Genomic DNA, 16,074 nt, shown 5'->3' with positions numbered 1-16,074 from the left:
TATATATATATATATATATATATATATATATATATATATATATATATATAGCTTTGTACCAGGAATGTCATTTTAGTGCCATTTTAATATACAAAATGAAACAATTATAAAATAAAACCATTTTATTCATAGTAAAACTACTGTTTTTCTTTAACATTTGTTATTTATTATACAGGCGATACATATAGCGAGATCTGTCTTTATATACACTTCCTGAAATTTCCCCATACAGCAGTACACAGATTACAAGAGGGAGGGTAAAAACTCTACAGTATGTTTACATTTATGGAGAGAATAAATTATGCCTGTAAAGCCATCTCTGGGAGCTTACTGCACAGGTACAGCCAAGCGCAGAGACAATTTCTATCAGCGAGGCTGTAAACTTTAAACCTGAACATTATTGACATTCATAAAAAGCAGGAATTGAAAGGCTACACAGCACCAGGTTAGCTGCACCTGTAAGCTCCAATGATTATGGTTTTCATTTTGGCTCAAGATCATGGAAATCATCTCCATTTCTGTTCTAGTTTCAAAACTTGTCTAACAAAATAAGTTTTGCTCTGGCTCCTTCTGGAATCTTGCTAACTGCAGGATTCTCCTTTAATGATATATTTTTTTTGCATTAACAATACATTGTAAGCATGGCTATTAATTAAAATTGGAAATTAACTCAAAATGATTCACATGCTTTTCCTAAAATTTCAAGGGGGTAAAAAACTAGAACATATCTAATGGGTGATAAATGAAAAACCATGTAATGTAATCTTTTTGTTAGTTTTTTTTTATTTTTTGTTTCCAGATTGGTTTTTAAGATTAACAATGTCATACTCACTAGGAGCGTCACCAAATTAAAATAAGTGCTTACCTTGAACTGCTCCAGAATCTGAAACGCATTAGTAAGCATACTCTCTGCTTTAAAAAGACTGCTGCTGTTAAGATACTCCACAGGCAAAATACCCTAGAAGCAAAAACACAGGAGAACAGTGTTAGTCGAGTTCACTTCATTAATCACACTGCTTAGACAGTAAAACAACCAGCACGATTTCCCAGTAAAGCCAAACGGGGAAGAGAGATGAGATGTATAACATCAAATGCATGAATCAGCCTTTCATCGAAAAGCACATCTTAGATCAACAGCCTGTTACTATACGTTCATAAATTTGCTTTCTTTTTGTTTCCCAGCTTTTTCCCTGGTTAAAAAAAATATAAAGTTTCACCCTTTTTTAAAAAAAGAAAATGAAACAATATGAGCTCATTTATCAGGCAGTGGAAAGTGAAGCAACAGCAGTATTTCATTGTGCAAAACCCAAGATTTTACCTTATATTGACTAGTAAAAGAGGAAAGTCAGATGTACTAGTATGATCCAGCCACCTTGTCAGGCAGCTGTCATCCCACACACATAGATAACCACAGATTAGCAGATGTCACACTAAGAATGACAGGTTAGGGGACAGGTCCTCTGAATTACCAAGTTTTGCTGCCGTTTGTCATGCAAATTTCTAATATACTGCAACATGTGCTGATTAAATCCTTTTTTTGCCATTGTTCAAGATCAGCAAGCATGGAAATCAGGCTATAATATTTCAGTAATCTACTTCTACCTAGTGGGCAATCTTGTGATTGCCTCTATGAAGTCTTAAGGCAGAACTAAACATCAAAAAAATTAAGAAAACAAAAGGTTTTGGCTTTTTCTTGATGGCTTTTTCTCTTTACTGCATGGCACATGGACTGCTTCGAACAAACTCAGATACTGATGACAATGTATATGTGTTATATCATGGTGGACACCCAATGACGAATGAACTAAAGAGGATTGCTGTGGATATGGTGAAGATGGTGGCATTGGGAATGAAGCAGGGACAGATTTCTGGACCTGTTATCACTGCAATTCTCCTACAAAGAGGTAAATGTGTGTCATAATGTATACTATCAAAAAACTCACCTAAAGCAATAAAAAATACCTGAACTTAAAAAAAAAAAAGTTATTGCATTCAGATGTCTGTTTTGGTATAGAATTGAGTTTTGTATGTCCAGGCAATAAATAACTTTACAATGGTCAAAACAGTAAATAATGGTTAATATACCTATGCATTGTGATGTGTTTACAGATGGCTACAGATGTCTGATAAAGAAAAACACTTAGTAATGCAGCATTGAGAGGGCTGGCATTTTACTAAATGATCCTAGCTCACATAAAGGACCTGATTTATTAAAGATCTTCAAGGTTGGAACTAAAATAAGTCTTTTGCCATCATGTACAAGTATAAATAACATACTTGTGTCCTCCTTCAGTAGGGGCATATCCAGCCTTCGAAGACCTCATTACCACTCCCTCCTAGTTCTGCAAAGCTCTTTGGCAGCTGAACTTTCACTGACAATGAATCTCCTGTGAATAGGCTCAGAAGTGACATAGTCTCCAGTAACCAGCCCTATTTGCAGCAAGCCAGGAAAGACCTGAAATGTGCACTGCACAGCACATAGTTACATTAAGGAATAACAAATGCTGCTTAATATGTTGGCACTATTTAATCCTGTTTATTATTAATATTAAAACTTTTAGCTCTTGCCAATTTTACACTACAGGGCTTAGTACTACTTTAGGAACCCAAAGTTTAATATATTAATTAATGTTACATATTTATAAGTTTTACAGTAGTTATCATTTTCATTAGCAGCCTGTCAACTAAAACTAATGCCTTCATTGTATACTCAGTAACACGTCTGATGAATGTTTTACTGCACTAAAGCTGACAAAGTGATGATTTTTTTTTTCACTGCTGATGAAACGTGTTTCACAAAGCTATAGTTGTGTTAAGTCTATAATACAGAACCCCAGTTTTCTGTAGTAAATCTCACTGCAGATAAAAAAGATAAAAAGACTGCTTTTTCAAAAAAAATGCAATATCAAGTGTTTACAAAAAATCTGTACTACACTGAATGTAATGAAATATCATAAATTGATTTTTATATTTTATGAAGAATATATGACACCTTTATGTCTGCATTTAAACTGCTTCCTGTTATTAAAGGTAAGGGTCCATCAGGACATTGCTTATTTAATGATCCTGGCCTTCTGATCATTATTACAAAAAACACAGGGCTCGATTTATAAAACTGGGAATCTAACAGTCCCTGGTGGAAATCTTCCATGTGTTTAAATTAAAGCAATTGATTCCCAAATTGGAATGTTTAAGGGAATGTCAGATTCCCCGTTTTATAAATAGAATCCATAGTGATTACTGCGTTAGGAAACATATAGACAGGGATAGTACATAAAGAGAAATTTTTGAAATAAACCCCTCTGACTGCTAACCCAGTAGGGTATTTCTTACTTAAGATATAGATCTGATAAGACATTGCACAAATACAGACATTATCAAGCTGTCTCTAAAATAAATGGTTTGGCCACGTCAGATGTTAAAGGTAGGGCAAAGCCTGGCAGAAAAAAAGGTTAAATATGTTGACATTGTCAAGTTCTTTGGGGTGCATTTTTTATATATTAGCACCTCTGTCAATTCTACCTAGATTTATTGCTATATTCATTAGAATATATACGGTAGCATTGATTATTGTAACAGCTGTGCACTTTTGATAATTGGCCACTAGGTGGCAGAATGAGTCATTGTTATATTAGGCTGAAAGGAGAAATGTGGAGATTCAGGCAGTCAGCAAATTTCAGATGAATTGACAGCATCATTTATAAATACACTCCTATCTGTACTGTACATGTCAGTAAATATGGCATTGTGTGTCTATTGTTCATGTATATTGGGCTGTGCGTAGTGCTGCATATATAGGAACATACATTTTCTTTTCACATGTTTAACCTATTTTCTCTTAAAAACATAAATGATAATAATAATATAGGCATATCCCTCTAGATAAAAAAAAAAATCTTGGCAGCAAGTCTAACCATTCCCTGCTTTATCCAAAAATAAAAAAAGTTTGAACCCACATCTACTTTAAAAAGAAGTAAACTCCAACATCAGATCTATTAATAAATATCTATTCTCATTTACTTGCACTGGAATGTCAGTGCCCCCAGTGGTGTTGGATGTATTAAATACACAAAACACAGATCAGACTACACAGTATCAACCAGGGGTGTAGTCGTAAAAAAAAAAAAAAAAAAAAAAAAAAAAGAGGGGCCCCACTACACCCCTGCCTGTGTCACTCAAAGGGGAAGACACATCCCCCCCAAGTGACGTCATGATACCAGAACAGATACAGAACAGATACCAGGCCAGTGCGCAGGCCAGCCAGAGCCGTGGACCACCAAAGAAATCTTTGTAAAAAGAAGTAGAGGCACGGCGCAAAAAATGTGGGGGCATGGCGTTCCCACCCATGCCCACTTCACCCCTGGTACCAACACAGACCAGTATCATCATCATTATTCTCCTCCCCCTCCAAACAAACCAGTATGATCATTATCCCCCTTACAGCCATGTATCATCACCCTCATCTGCACAGCCCAGTGTCACTCCTATTTCCAAAGCCTGGTGTCCTAACAAAGTATCAACTCCACATCACACCTCAATTAAAAAAAAAAAACTTGCTGCAGTCCTGAGAGGTGGTGGAGAACCCAGGGAGAGGGGACAGGGTAGTTTTTGACAGTTTAGGAGGATTGAACAAAGAGAGAGAGATACAACTGAGATAGGTCAGTAAAAAAAGGGCTTATATCATCCAGAGAAAATTTGAGTTTAGGTCTGCTTTAGGTGTTTCCCTTCATTCAGAATTTTACACCACTACCCACCATTTGTCTTGGCTAGTCAAAGTTTCTTACAAAATGTGATATTGCATTCAGGATATTTTTTGTTTTGTACATCTACTAAGCCAATAGGAAATATATTGCTACTTTTTATGGGTATATGTCTGCAGCTATGTACAGAAAACAATAGAATATTCACATGTACACATCGTTTTAGTTTTCTTTTAATTTTTTTTGAGAAAAAAAAAGTTTGCACATTTCTAGTTAAGGCCTCTTCCTTCCACTCTCCTCCACATTCTCGCCCTCCCTCAACACCATTTTTCCCTTCATCCTCCACCATTCCCCTCTCCCTGTCCCTTCTCCTTCTTTCCACCCTCTCCCCTTCTCCCCCCTTACCTCCATATCCATTCACCCTTATTCCTTTCACTCCCTTTTCCTTCTCTCCCCTCCATCCCCCTCCCTTTTTTTGTCCCCTCCACTTTTCACTCTTTCTAACCTACATTATAATAGTACTGCAGGCTCTCCCTGTCTGCTTCTGTCAGTCACATCATCACTCAGGCTGGGCTGTTTTTGTAAAATTAGTAGTATGAGGAAATGATGGCCAATGATTACCTCATAACACATTACTATTTACTAATATCTCTTGTACTGTATGCATACACAGTGTGCAAAAAGTACATTGGAGGAATAGGGGCAAAATCAGCCCATCCAATAAACATCATAGACCAAGTGGAGTTGTCTGCAGCAAACAATCAGGGTTCACTTTTTATTCTTTGGGTAAAAAGAAACAAGAAGTCTTGTTATCTGGGTGCAAAGCAGATGTAGTCTTTATCAGAAACCCTTGTGACATTGTGAAGGAGCACAGAAGGAAGTGACTGAACAAGCACCATCATAAAAGGATCATCATGTATTATTTTAATTTTAAGATGCACATTATCCTGCTAAATATGAGGTTTTACTGATCTCCCTCTCTTCCTTCCTTTCTCCCATATCCCCATCTCCTTCCCATCCACCCCCTCTTTCTCTTTTGATCCCTCCTCCCTTCTCCCATATCCCCCTTCCTCCCCACCTCCCTTTCCCCATCCCTCCATTTTACCTCCCCCTCTCCCATTGCCCCACACCCTCTTTCCCCCTTTTTTCCACCCTTATTCTGTTTTTTCCTCCCTAGCCTTCCCTGCTTCTATCTTCCCCCTTCTCACTTTCACCCCACCTTCCTTCATACTTCTCTCTTCCCAAAAAAAACCCTCCCTCTTTTTCCCCCTCCCTTTCACCACTCCTCCACATTCTCCTCTCCCTCACCACCATCACCCCTTCTGTCCCCCTCCCTTCACCTCCTTTCCACCCCTCTCCTCTTTTCCCTCTTCTCTCCATCCCTATTCCCCCTTTTTCCTTTCACTCCTCTTCCCCCCACCCCCCCACCCCCACCCTCCAATTAGCAAACATCAGATTTTCTGAGTCTTTCTATCCAAGTGACCCTGCTCTTCACACTTTCCAGGTGTCAAATAAATAATAAGTGAATGAAAACCTCCCTATAATTGTAGGCAGCAAAAAACCTTAGAGAGGTTATAATCTTTCCCCACTGTATTTGATACCTGATAAATTCATATATACTGATACTTTATTTTTTTTAGAAGAATGTTTTAGAAACTGAGCCTTAATTTAGTCTCAAATCTCATATTAATAAAACACAGTTGTATTTTAATCTGTATATATTGAATAGAATTGGGAGATGTTTGTATGATAGAAATAACTTACCACTGAGTTAAGAGGATAGGGGACACCAATAAGAGCCGACATGAGTGGAGCCACATCCGCCTAAAAAACAAAGTACAATACTGCATAAAAAAATGGAAAAAAGTTATCTATGATATCAACAGTGGTTAACATAGATATTATATTGCTTTATGTTACCTAACCTAACTGCTGAACTGCACAGAACCGTATTATCAATTTACTTTCACAGTAAAATATTCTGCCAACAATGACATTTCCAATCTATCACTTGGGCAACAATTAAATATAGCAGACAGTCATACCAGCATCAAGAATACCAATTTTGTCTATGGCCTTCAGTTTAATTCCATTTTCCTATACATGATCAGATGCATGCATTTTTCCAAACGTATTCTTCAATATTTTACACACATGCACATTAAATAATAATAAGGATTAGTTATTTTATATACCCTGTACATATCCAGTAGTTTACCAGTTTGCCTAGCTTACAATGAAAACTGGACAATGAATGACTGGGAACTATACAGTCCACATCAGGGCTGACACAGGGATTCTACTTCTCACTCTACCAGGTTCACTTTATTAAACAGCTGTATTTCCCCCAACAGTTGGAGGCTTAACTTGTCTAAATTTGAAGAATTATAATACTTAATATAAATTCTGCTTAATACCTTTTCTTATTCAATAAAACCTGGTTTAAGATAAAAGAAAGATAGAGAGGGAAAGGAAGGGACAGGAATAAAGACCATCAGAGCTAGAAACACACTTCAAAGAAATCCTTTTAATTTTTTAAAGGAAAGGCAGTACATATTCATTTCACACACTGCAACACAATCACACAAAACCATCAACAAATTACGCAAGTTGCCAAAATTTGGAGAAAACACAAATATAATTTTTCAGCTCGACATAGAAAAAAAAAAAAAGAATTCCTTCACCTTAAAAATAGGAGCTCACATGTGAGCATGATTATTGGAGAACAGTGATTCAATAGCCCCTAACCCCGTCCCCTAATTATTAAGCTGTTCTTCCTTGCTTCACCTAGCCTATTAAAGAATAACTCGAACAGCACAGACATCCCTGAAGGTGATAGCCACTAATAAGGTGTCAAGTTCTGTCACCTAAAAAGAAATAAAAGGTGAGCTACAGTATCAGTGCGAAGTCTATTCATAGAGGTGAAATATATATTATAATTATTGATTTTCAGTGAAAACATGTTGATGCTTTGTTTTTAAAATAATATTTGATGATTTCTACATTACAGACTTTTGTGTAAGTGAACATTTATACAAGGCACATCATTTACAACTGTTAGGGCATCTAATGTAAATTGCAATATATTTGACTAGGAATTAGCTTTTAGATAATGCCTTCACAGGGTCTGTATGCAAAGTTCTTTCCAGTCATGAACAAATTCTGATATTTACATGGCTCCTTCCTAAAGCCATTACTTCTATCAGGGTTGTCTCTACCTTGAGAGGAGTACTTAGGCAGGATGCTGTGATCTTTCAAGGAAGATTTGTACAGCACCCTGTTGGCCCCTCACACCAGCCAATAACTGAATGACAATGCGTACTGACATCATACGCTTTAGGATAACATATGGAATAAAAATAAAAAACATTTTATTCAAACATTTTATTAATTTGTTGATGAGTATGGAAGGAAGAACTGGGAAAAGCAACATTTAAACAGAATACATTTCAGGTTTAATCCAATTAGAAACTGTTCCTGCTTAAGTCCACGCCATAGGAGAAACAATTTACACTGTACCTGGTTGACATCAGTTCTTTGAATCCCTTCCAAATTCCATTCTGGAAAGAAAAGACCAAAAAATGACATTAAACAGAAAATTAAGAAAAAGCTAAGAGTAGTGTACATTGATATGAAAAAAAATTGCTTTGTAGCCAGTATAAAGAAACTGTAATATGGAACAGCGACATAGCAAGCAGTTAGGGACTTTTATACTAAATGCTTTATTGCTTACATATACGGCTCTCCCTCTAAAAAGGATAGGACCAATCATGCAGTATGGCTTATAGCCATAATGTACTGTGTTCTTTTCTCAAACATGACATTGCTTTAGGACAAAAGCAAGTATGATAACTATAAGGGCAGTAAGTTTTTTTATTTATACTATTATGCCACACACACTGTTTTTCTGTTTAAATAGTGAATGAATGCATAATAAAATTTAGAATCTTTCCTCTGTGCCTCTAATACAGTGCTAAAGTCCTCTAATACAAAAAAATCACTAAAAATCACTTTTTTTTTTTAAATAAAACACTCACTTTTATGGATTATCTGTGCTTTTATATACCAAGTTGTAAAGTATTTATTGAATGGTTTTCCCTTTCCTCCCTCATGTAGATAATATTTGTCATATGTGGTGTTTTTATGTTATACAAAAAAAGAGAATGGTCAAACAAAAAGGTTCAGTAAGCAGATTTCTGGACAAAAAGCTCTGTGAACTATGCAAAAGGGTATCCATGACTGGCACAGAATATTGAACCTTGAAGCACATGGCTACACTTTACATAGGCTTACCAAATCTGAATCTAAAGAGACGATTGGGAAAACAATGTCTGGTGACGGGTGACTTTCAATTTCTGCTGCAACAGGTGGATGGTAAGGTCAGAATTTTGCATCAACAACACAAAAGAACTGATTTGTTTTGCATTGTATTGAAGTTTCAGGGTTGCTGTTGGTGGTGTAATGGTGTTGGGGATATTTTCTTGGCACAATTTAGATCCCCAGATCAGACAAACTAAGCAATTTTTAAATGCCACAGTCTAACTTAGTATTGTTGCTGACCATGTTAACCCCTTTATGACAGCAACATACTTATTTACTGATGGCTAAATTCAGCAAGATAAGGCACCATGTCATAAAGCTGAAATAATCAAATACTGGTTTCCACAATCACCAGATCTCAATATAATTGATCACCCTTGGGATGTGGTGGGATGCTTTTTTTTGGATGTGAATTTGACAAACCTGCAGCAATTGTGTGATGCTATCATGTCAATATGGACCAAAATATTTCCAGCACCCTGTCAAATTAATGCCTAAAGAATTACAGTATTTCAGAAGTTAAACAGGTCCAAACTAGTGATAGCAAGGTGTACCTAAATAAAGTGGCAGGTTTGTTCACTGAATTTCACAAGGAAAGCTTTTTTCACATTTGTGCGATAGGTCATAATAAAATACTGATTTTATTTATGCAGGAAATTCGACAGGGCAAAACATATTCAGTTCACACTTGGGACACACATGAAAATTTACTGGCCTTTAGTATTCAAATAAGAGGCTGCAATATATGTGTTAGTACAAGGTAAATTAAAAAAAAAAAAAAAGAACTCAACATGACACATCAAGAGGTACAAAATAAGAGGAGAAATTTTCTTTCATGTTCAGAGAAACATTTATTGAGAATAGGAATGAAGGTTCCTGGAATGATAATGATGGGGTATAGTGGATTATTAAGTGTTTAAGTATTAAGTAGAATTTAAAAATATCACATTGTGCTTTTCTGAAAGGAATACTAGAAGTTTTCAAAATGTAAATGTCAGTTATGCCTTTCTATCTGTATTCCTCTTCCAGCCTAAATCAGAGTGAAGAGAAAAGGGCAGACAGAAACAATATAAAATTTATATCTTGGCTAAACCGTCAGCATGAGTCCTCAGTTTAGCCTTCACAGCACAAAAGTGCACTGAAAAGGTTTATTGCTAAACTTTAATGAATAATAGGGTGTATATATAAAACGTTGTACAGAGAAAAGTGGATATATAGCCCATTGGATCCAATAAAGCATGGTATGTTTTATTGTAGGTTAAAAGTTTATCATGACTGATTTGTTGTTTTAGGAAACACTACAACTTGTCTTTGGCCTAATGTTAACAAACCAGTATAGCTATTTATGATCGCCCTGCTGAAAAACAGACACCAAAAACTTTTGAACGACTCTTTGAAGCTTGTTTCTTTAGTTAGATGGAGCATGGAGCTTCAGCATAGCAGCTAAATGACCTTACTGCCCACTGATGCACTGTAATGGAAACAGGCGTGGCAAGGGGTAAAGGCTTAGCCCTAAAATCAGAGGAAAAGAGGTTAGAAATGCTCATTTTGAGGAAACCATGCTGTGCCATTTCTTAACTCTTACAAGGTTCACTTAAGAGGTATTTTTATTCTCTGTATTTAATCAAGAAGCCTTTTGTTGAGCATCATAGGTTACCCAACTCAGACTATTGCCACTCAGTTGTGTCAGGACAGCTTAAGGGTAGCTTTAAAGAGGCCCAAGCCAGTACTCCAGCCTAAATAGCAATACATTTTGTCAAAAGTTAAAGAAACTGGTTACATTTTCACTGCTCTGCCTTACCATACCAAGCTTAGCATTATATCCTGTTTATCCAATACCTGTGTTTCAGAGAATGAGAACATACCTTTTGATAATGTATCATGCTGCAGCTGGTTTTGCCTTGGATAATGTATTCCGGCTCCCCAAGCAACTAGCGGTGTGAGTGTCTCAGAAGGATGACCTGCACCATGAGAACCTGCAAGATAGAAAGCGGAAACATTTTTAATTATAGTGGGCATCTAGTTTACTAGCTAAATAAACGTAAAATGATTCTACACACTTAACGCATATTTCAAACCCTCATTGGTAGGTCCCAGTATTTTTATCTTTTGATGTTTATGAGAGGAGGAAAGTGAGAGTTTATGAGGGTGGAATATCAATATCTGTGTCAGGAGTTTTGATCTTAAAACTATTTGCGCAAATCTCCTGATAATGTAGTATTGCAAACATGGTATACTGAGTTACAGCATTATGTTTGTCAGCTTCTTGCTAGAATAGTGTGATCTTAAAATGGGTCCACAAACATTTATCACCATTCAAGCCACCGATTTAGCAGAGATTAGTATGCAGTGGTCTAGGCAGGCTATCCCTGGAAGGGTTCAATTCATCCCTAAGTCATGTTTAGAGTTTTTTGGGCATTTTCACAGCCTGCACTTTCACGCCTGTAAAAAAGTAGTTTAAATGCAAACAAATTAGCCTCTTTTTGTGCAGGCTTTAGACTTTGTTCAGAAGCTTCATGCAGCTTCTAGGGTTATTTTTACTGTCCAAATACCTCCATAGACTTGCATTCAACTGCTCATAAAAGCTTGTGCAGGTGTTTTTAAAGCTAAGGAATTGCTTTGCTCCATTGAAAAAAAAATGCTTTTTCATATGCTTTTTCAAGTCAGAACAAATTCCTGGTAATGCCTGTACGGGCGTTTGCAAACACAAGCCTTTTTTACCAGAAAATGATCCTGGACGTCTAGCTGTACATAGCAGGAATCCAGGAGCAGCTAACTACCATTTATTATTATTATTATTATTATTATTATTATTATTATTATTATTATTAATAAACAGGATTTATATAGCGCCAACATATTACGCAGTACAGAGAAAAGAGAACCGGTCCAAGGACTCACCCTTGAGGAACACCAACAGGGAGGAGAGTGGGTGAGTTTGGAGACATATGGGAGAAGGGAGATAGGACGATAGTTGGAGGGTAGGGAGGGGTCCAGTGAGGGTTTCTTTAGGATAGGGAGAATTATGGCATGTTTAAAAGCTGAGGAGTATTTACCAGTGGAGAGGGAGAGGTTGAATAGTTTGGTTAGGGCAGGGGCCAGGGTGGAGGAATGGGCACGGAGTAGGTCAGAGGGAATTGGGTCAAGTGGACAGGTAGTAGACGGAGATGATGAGAGAAGAGTTAAGACTTCATCCACAGTAACAGGGCTGAGGGAGGCCAGTGATGATTTACAGGTGGAAGGGGTGGGTATGGTTGGAGAGGTTCGGTGGGCAGAGACATCATGTCTAATTTTGTCTATTTTATCTCTAAAGTAGGTGGCAATGTCTTGGGCAGAGAAGGATGTTGTGGGGGGAGCAGGTGTGGGGTTTAGAAAGGAGTCAATTGTAGAGAAGAGGTTGCGTGGGTTGGAGGCTTGAGAGGAAATGACTGCGGAGAAATAATTTTGCTTGGTGACAGTGAGCTCAGTTTCAAAGCTTTGTAGCTTGGCTTTGTAGACCATGAAGTCAGCGCTAAGGCCAGATTTCCTCCACTTGCACTCAGCTGCACGAACAGACTTTTGTAGCTGTTTGGTGTGGTTGTTGAGCCAGGGTCGGGGGTTGGCAGGAGCAACATTATCCAAAGCCAGGGAAAGAGAGTGGTTTAACATGGTGGCAGCTTCATCTGGGGAGGTGATTTTGGAGAGGGAGGGGGTTAGGGACGCAAGGCAATTTGAGAAAAGGTTGTGGTCAAGGTTACGGATATCTCTCTGCCATTGACCAAGTCTGGGATGTGGCAAGGGAGGGCAAGAAAATCACGAAGGATTAGGGTGGGCAGGTCATGGGAAAGAATGTGTGGGAGCCAGGATGCAAAGTTATCCACATATTGTGATACTGGGCCAGGGGGACGGTAGACAACAGCAACAATGAGGGGTAAGGGGCTAAAGAGTCGGACAGAGTGGACTTCAAATGAAGTGAAAATGAGAGAGGGTGGGGTAGAAAGGACTCTGTATGTACAGTTAGGTGAGAGAAGGAGACCTACACCACCCCCTACTTTGTTGCCAGGTCTGGGGGTATGTGTAAAGTGCAGGCCTCCATAGGAGAGAGCAGCAGCAGAGGCAGAGTCAGAGGAGGAAAGCTAAGTTTCAGTGAGAGCCAGAAAGTTCAGAGACTTAGAAAAGAGAAGGTTGTGTATGGATGTTAATTTGTTGCCAACAGATCTGGCATTCCATAGACTGCCAGAGAGATGGGGTAAGGACTTATGGGTAGGGTGAATGGGGATGAGGTAGAGTATGGAAAGTAGAGGCTGCGTTGGGTGAGATGTCACCAGAGAGTATCAGTAAAGTGAAAAGGTACAGGAGCACAGACAGAGAAATAAGGAGAGTGAAAGAGCAGAGAGACAATGAGTTATCAGACGGGGGAGTGCAGGGAGTAGTGCCAACAAAGAGAGAGCAGAATGAATAATACATTTTACAGATAATTGGGAATCATATGCGTACAATAAACAATGTGGCAAACTGAAGCCCAAGAGAAGCAGTCCAATATTATGGGTTCAAGTGAGGCTTGTAAACTTGTTCCATGGATTTTTAGCAGAATGTCTGAATATGTCCTTGATTGGAGATACAATTAGGAGGTGTTTCCAGATCACTGAACTAAGCAATTTGCCGGTGTTGCTTAGAAATGTACTTAATCCTATTTTAATAATTATAAAAATCTTGAAATGCTTGCTACTTGACAATGTCCAGAAAAGGAAGTGAATCTCAGTAAACAGGAAGCATCCCACTTACAAAGTACAGTAAATCTAGACTATTTGAAAAAAAGAATTTTGTTCAGGGCACACAATTGGTATTGAAGATAAGCTGAGAAGTACTTTGGAACTTTCTTATGCCTTGTCCACTAACAAAAGAGAATCATTGCAGACAATATTGGAAGGAGTAATACAAATCAATACACACATCTACTCACCCCAGTCTGTCATTCCGTGGTCAGAGGTAAAGATGAAAGCTGTTTTATCATCAAATCCATAAAAGTCTTCAATCAGGGTTACCATCTCTTTGACTCCATCATCAACTTTTTTCACATTTTCTTTGTACTCGCTTTTTTGGAAATTGTTTAGAAAGGTATTCATTGAAGTGATCAGCAGATAAGAAATGAAATAGACACAGACATGAAATAGGTTTCTTTTTCATATACACATTTGGAAAGTAAGATGGATAATAATTTTCTTTCTCATGAAGAGATCTGGCAATATCAGAAGACAGAAGTGACCTTCATGTCATATCCATCTGCCTGAAACTATTTTACATTGCAAACAATACTGCTAACTTTTTGGAGGAACAAAGGCTTCATGTTTAGGATCTAAATGAAAAACAAATTAAACTGTAGGCAAAAATTTCTAACAAATTACCAGTTAGACATAGTACAGTGATAGAAATTAACCAGGTAATTATTCCATTCAGAGCAGAATGCTACAAAGTTTTATTACCCTCCAGTCATTTACCAGTTTCTGTGACTAATCAAATATTTTTCCCCATGAATTCCCAGCCCAGCTAACCTCAGCAATGAAAGGCTTTTACCATGAGCAGTGGTGTCCCAAGGGTGTCCCAAAGAATATTCCCAAGGAAAATCCTGCAGGGTGTGATTATGTGAATCCTGCCATGCTTGTCATAAAGGCAAATGGTGAGGCAACAGGCTTTATATATAATATAGTATGCTTACTTCATTTTCATTCCTAATATTTATAGTTGAACCGGGAAATAATAAAGCACTGGGCAGAAGTTCTCGATTTCCTAGCCTGGGACATTTTTGGAGTTTTGGAAACCTTTGGTAAAGCTGATTTTATTAGAAGTAGATAAGTAAAATGAATGTTAGTAGTACAAATCGTAGGGTAGCATATTTAAGCTTGTGTGTTTAAGTCCTCTTTTTAATCATTTTAATTGAAACGATTGTCCATAGCAACCAATATTAAAGAGGATTTGTTTTATGTGTGAGCTCTAAAAAGCAAAAAAAGAAATCTAATCAGTCTCCAGATTAGCATTATTTAACTAAAGCGTCTACTGTTCCCCAATGCCTGCTGTCAAAAACTAGGCACCCAGGAGCGGTACCAGGCTATTTCAGTTGTTTGCAAAATGGCTGCAAAAGGCCACTAAAGTGTTTTTTTTTTTTACTTTTTTTGTATTGCAATTGCTTGTACAATTTAAGTCTATGGAAGCGGCAGAGCCAGCAAAACCAACCCTGGAAGCTACACGTGATTTTCAAACCTGTAGGTGTGAAAGATTATTTGTAGAAAGGTAATTTTTGACTTTTTGACACAGCTAGAATGCCAAAGTTTGGTAGATTCTGCTTGCATATTTTATTGTCATAAGTAGTACTGGCAGCAGAATAAAAGCAAATAGTAAATATATAATTTTACACCTACGTTATTGTAAAATTGTATTTTAACTTCAAGTAGATATCAATTATCTATATTGTTTAGTATGGATTAAACCAGGTTTCAAACTCTCAAGAGAGCAGAAGCCAAGGTCAGATCATTTATATTTAAATTCAGATTTAAATATACATATCAGTGCAGGCATTAAAGTGGAATAAAACATCTACATTTCATCTGTAGCTGCCAGCAAATACCTCTAATTGGCATGCTAAATCAGAACGTCAACACCAATATCAGTCAAAGAAAACCATTGATTAACTGTTCTTGTTTATGTGCACAGAAACTTGAGGCCAGTCACAAGCCTGAAAGACTGACAGACAGCTTAGCCTCATTAAACATCAGGCTCATAAAGACTGACAGACATCTGCATCCTAGGCGGAAATGCCAAATGTGTCATCATTACTGATGAGAAATCTGGGAATGCCACTTAATCACAAAATGATTGAATTAAACATCAACGGTAAGCAATGAATATTTGCAAATACACCTAAAGAACCAAATGTAACAGAGAACTGAAGATTTAGTGATACCCATATATCTTGCAATATTGCACAAATTATATAAATATGTAGGCACAAGTGATATGTAGTATGCAAAACTGATAAATTATGAGTAGGCAAGAAGGACTAATTATATATATGTGTATA

The 16,074-nt window shown here is 37.3% G+C and overlaps 1 protein-coding gene across 1 annotated transcript in view; it reads right to left on the bottom strand.

The window, feature by feature from the left end:
• PIGN (phosphatidylinositol glycan anchor biosynthesis class N) overlaps nt 1-16,074 on the bottom strand; it is a gene marked incomplete in the record, with an annotated part of 157,832 nt that overhangs the window by 112,407 nt on the left and 29,351 nt on the right. Inside the window, 5 exon segments of the mRNA XM_072411829.1 lie at nt 866-958; nt 6,465-6,524; nt 8,220-8,260; nt 10,886-10,996; nt 13,963-14,093. Of these exon segments, the coding sequence (XP_072267930.1) occupies nt 866-958; nt 6,465-6,524; nt 8,220-8,260; nt 10,886-10,996; nt 13,963-14,093 (436 nt within the window).

The sequence above is a fragment of the Pyxicephalus adspersus genome, chromosome 5 (genome assembly GCF_032062135.1).
Source record: "Pyxicephalus adspersus chromosome 5, UCB_Pads_2.0, whole genome shotgun sequence".
In the NCBI taxonomy this organism is placed as follows: Eukaryota; Metazoa; Chordata; class Amphibia; order Anura; family Pyxicephalidae; genus Pyxicephalus; species Pyxicephalus adspersus.
The sequence above is the reverse complement of the archived record's forward strand: the minus strand, read 5'-3'. Positions and strand labels throughout refer to the sequence as shown.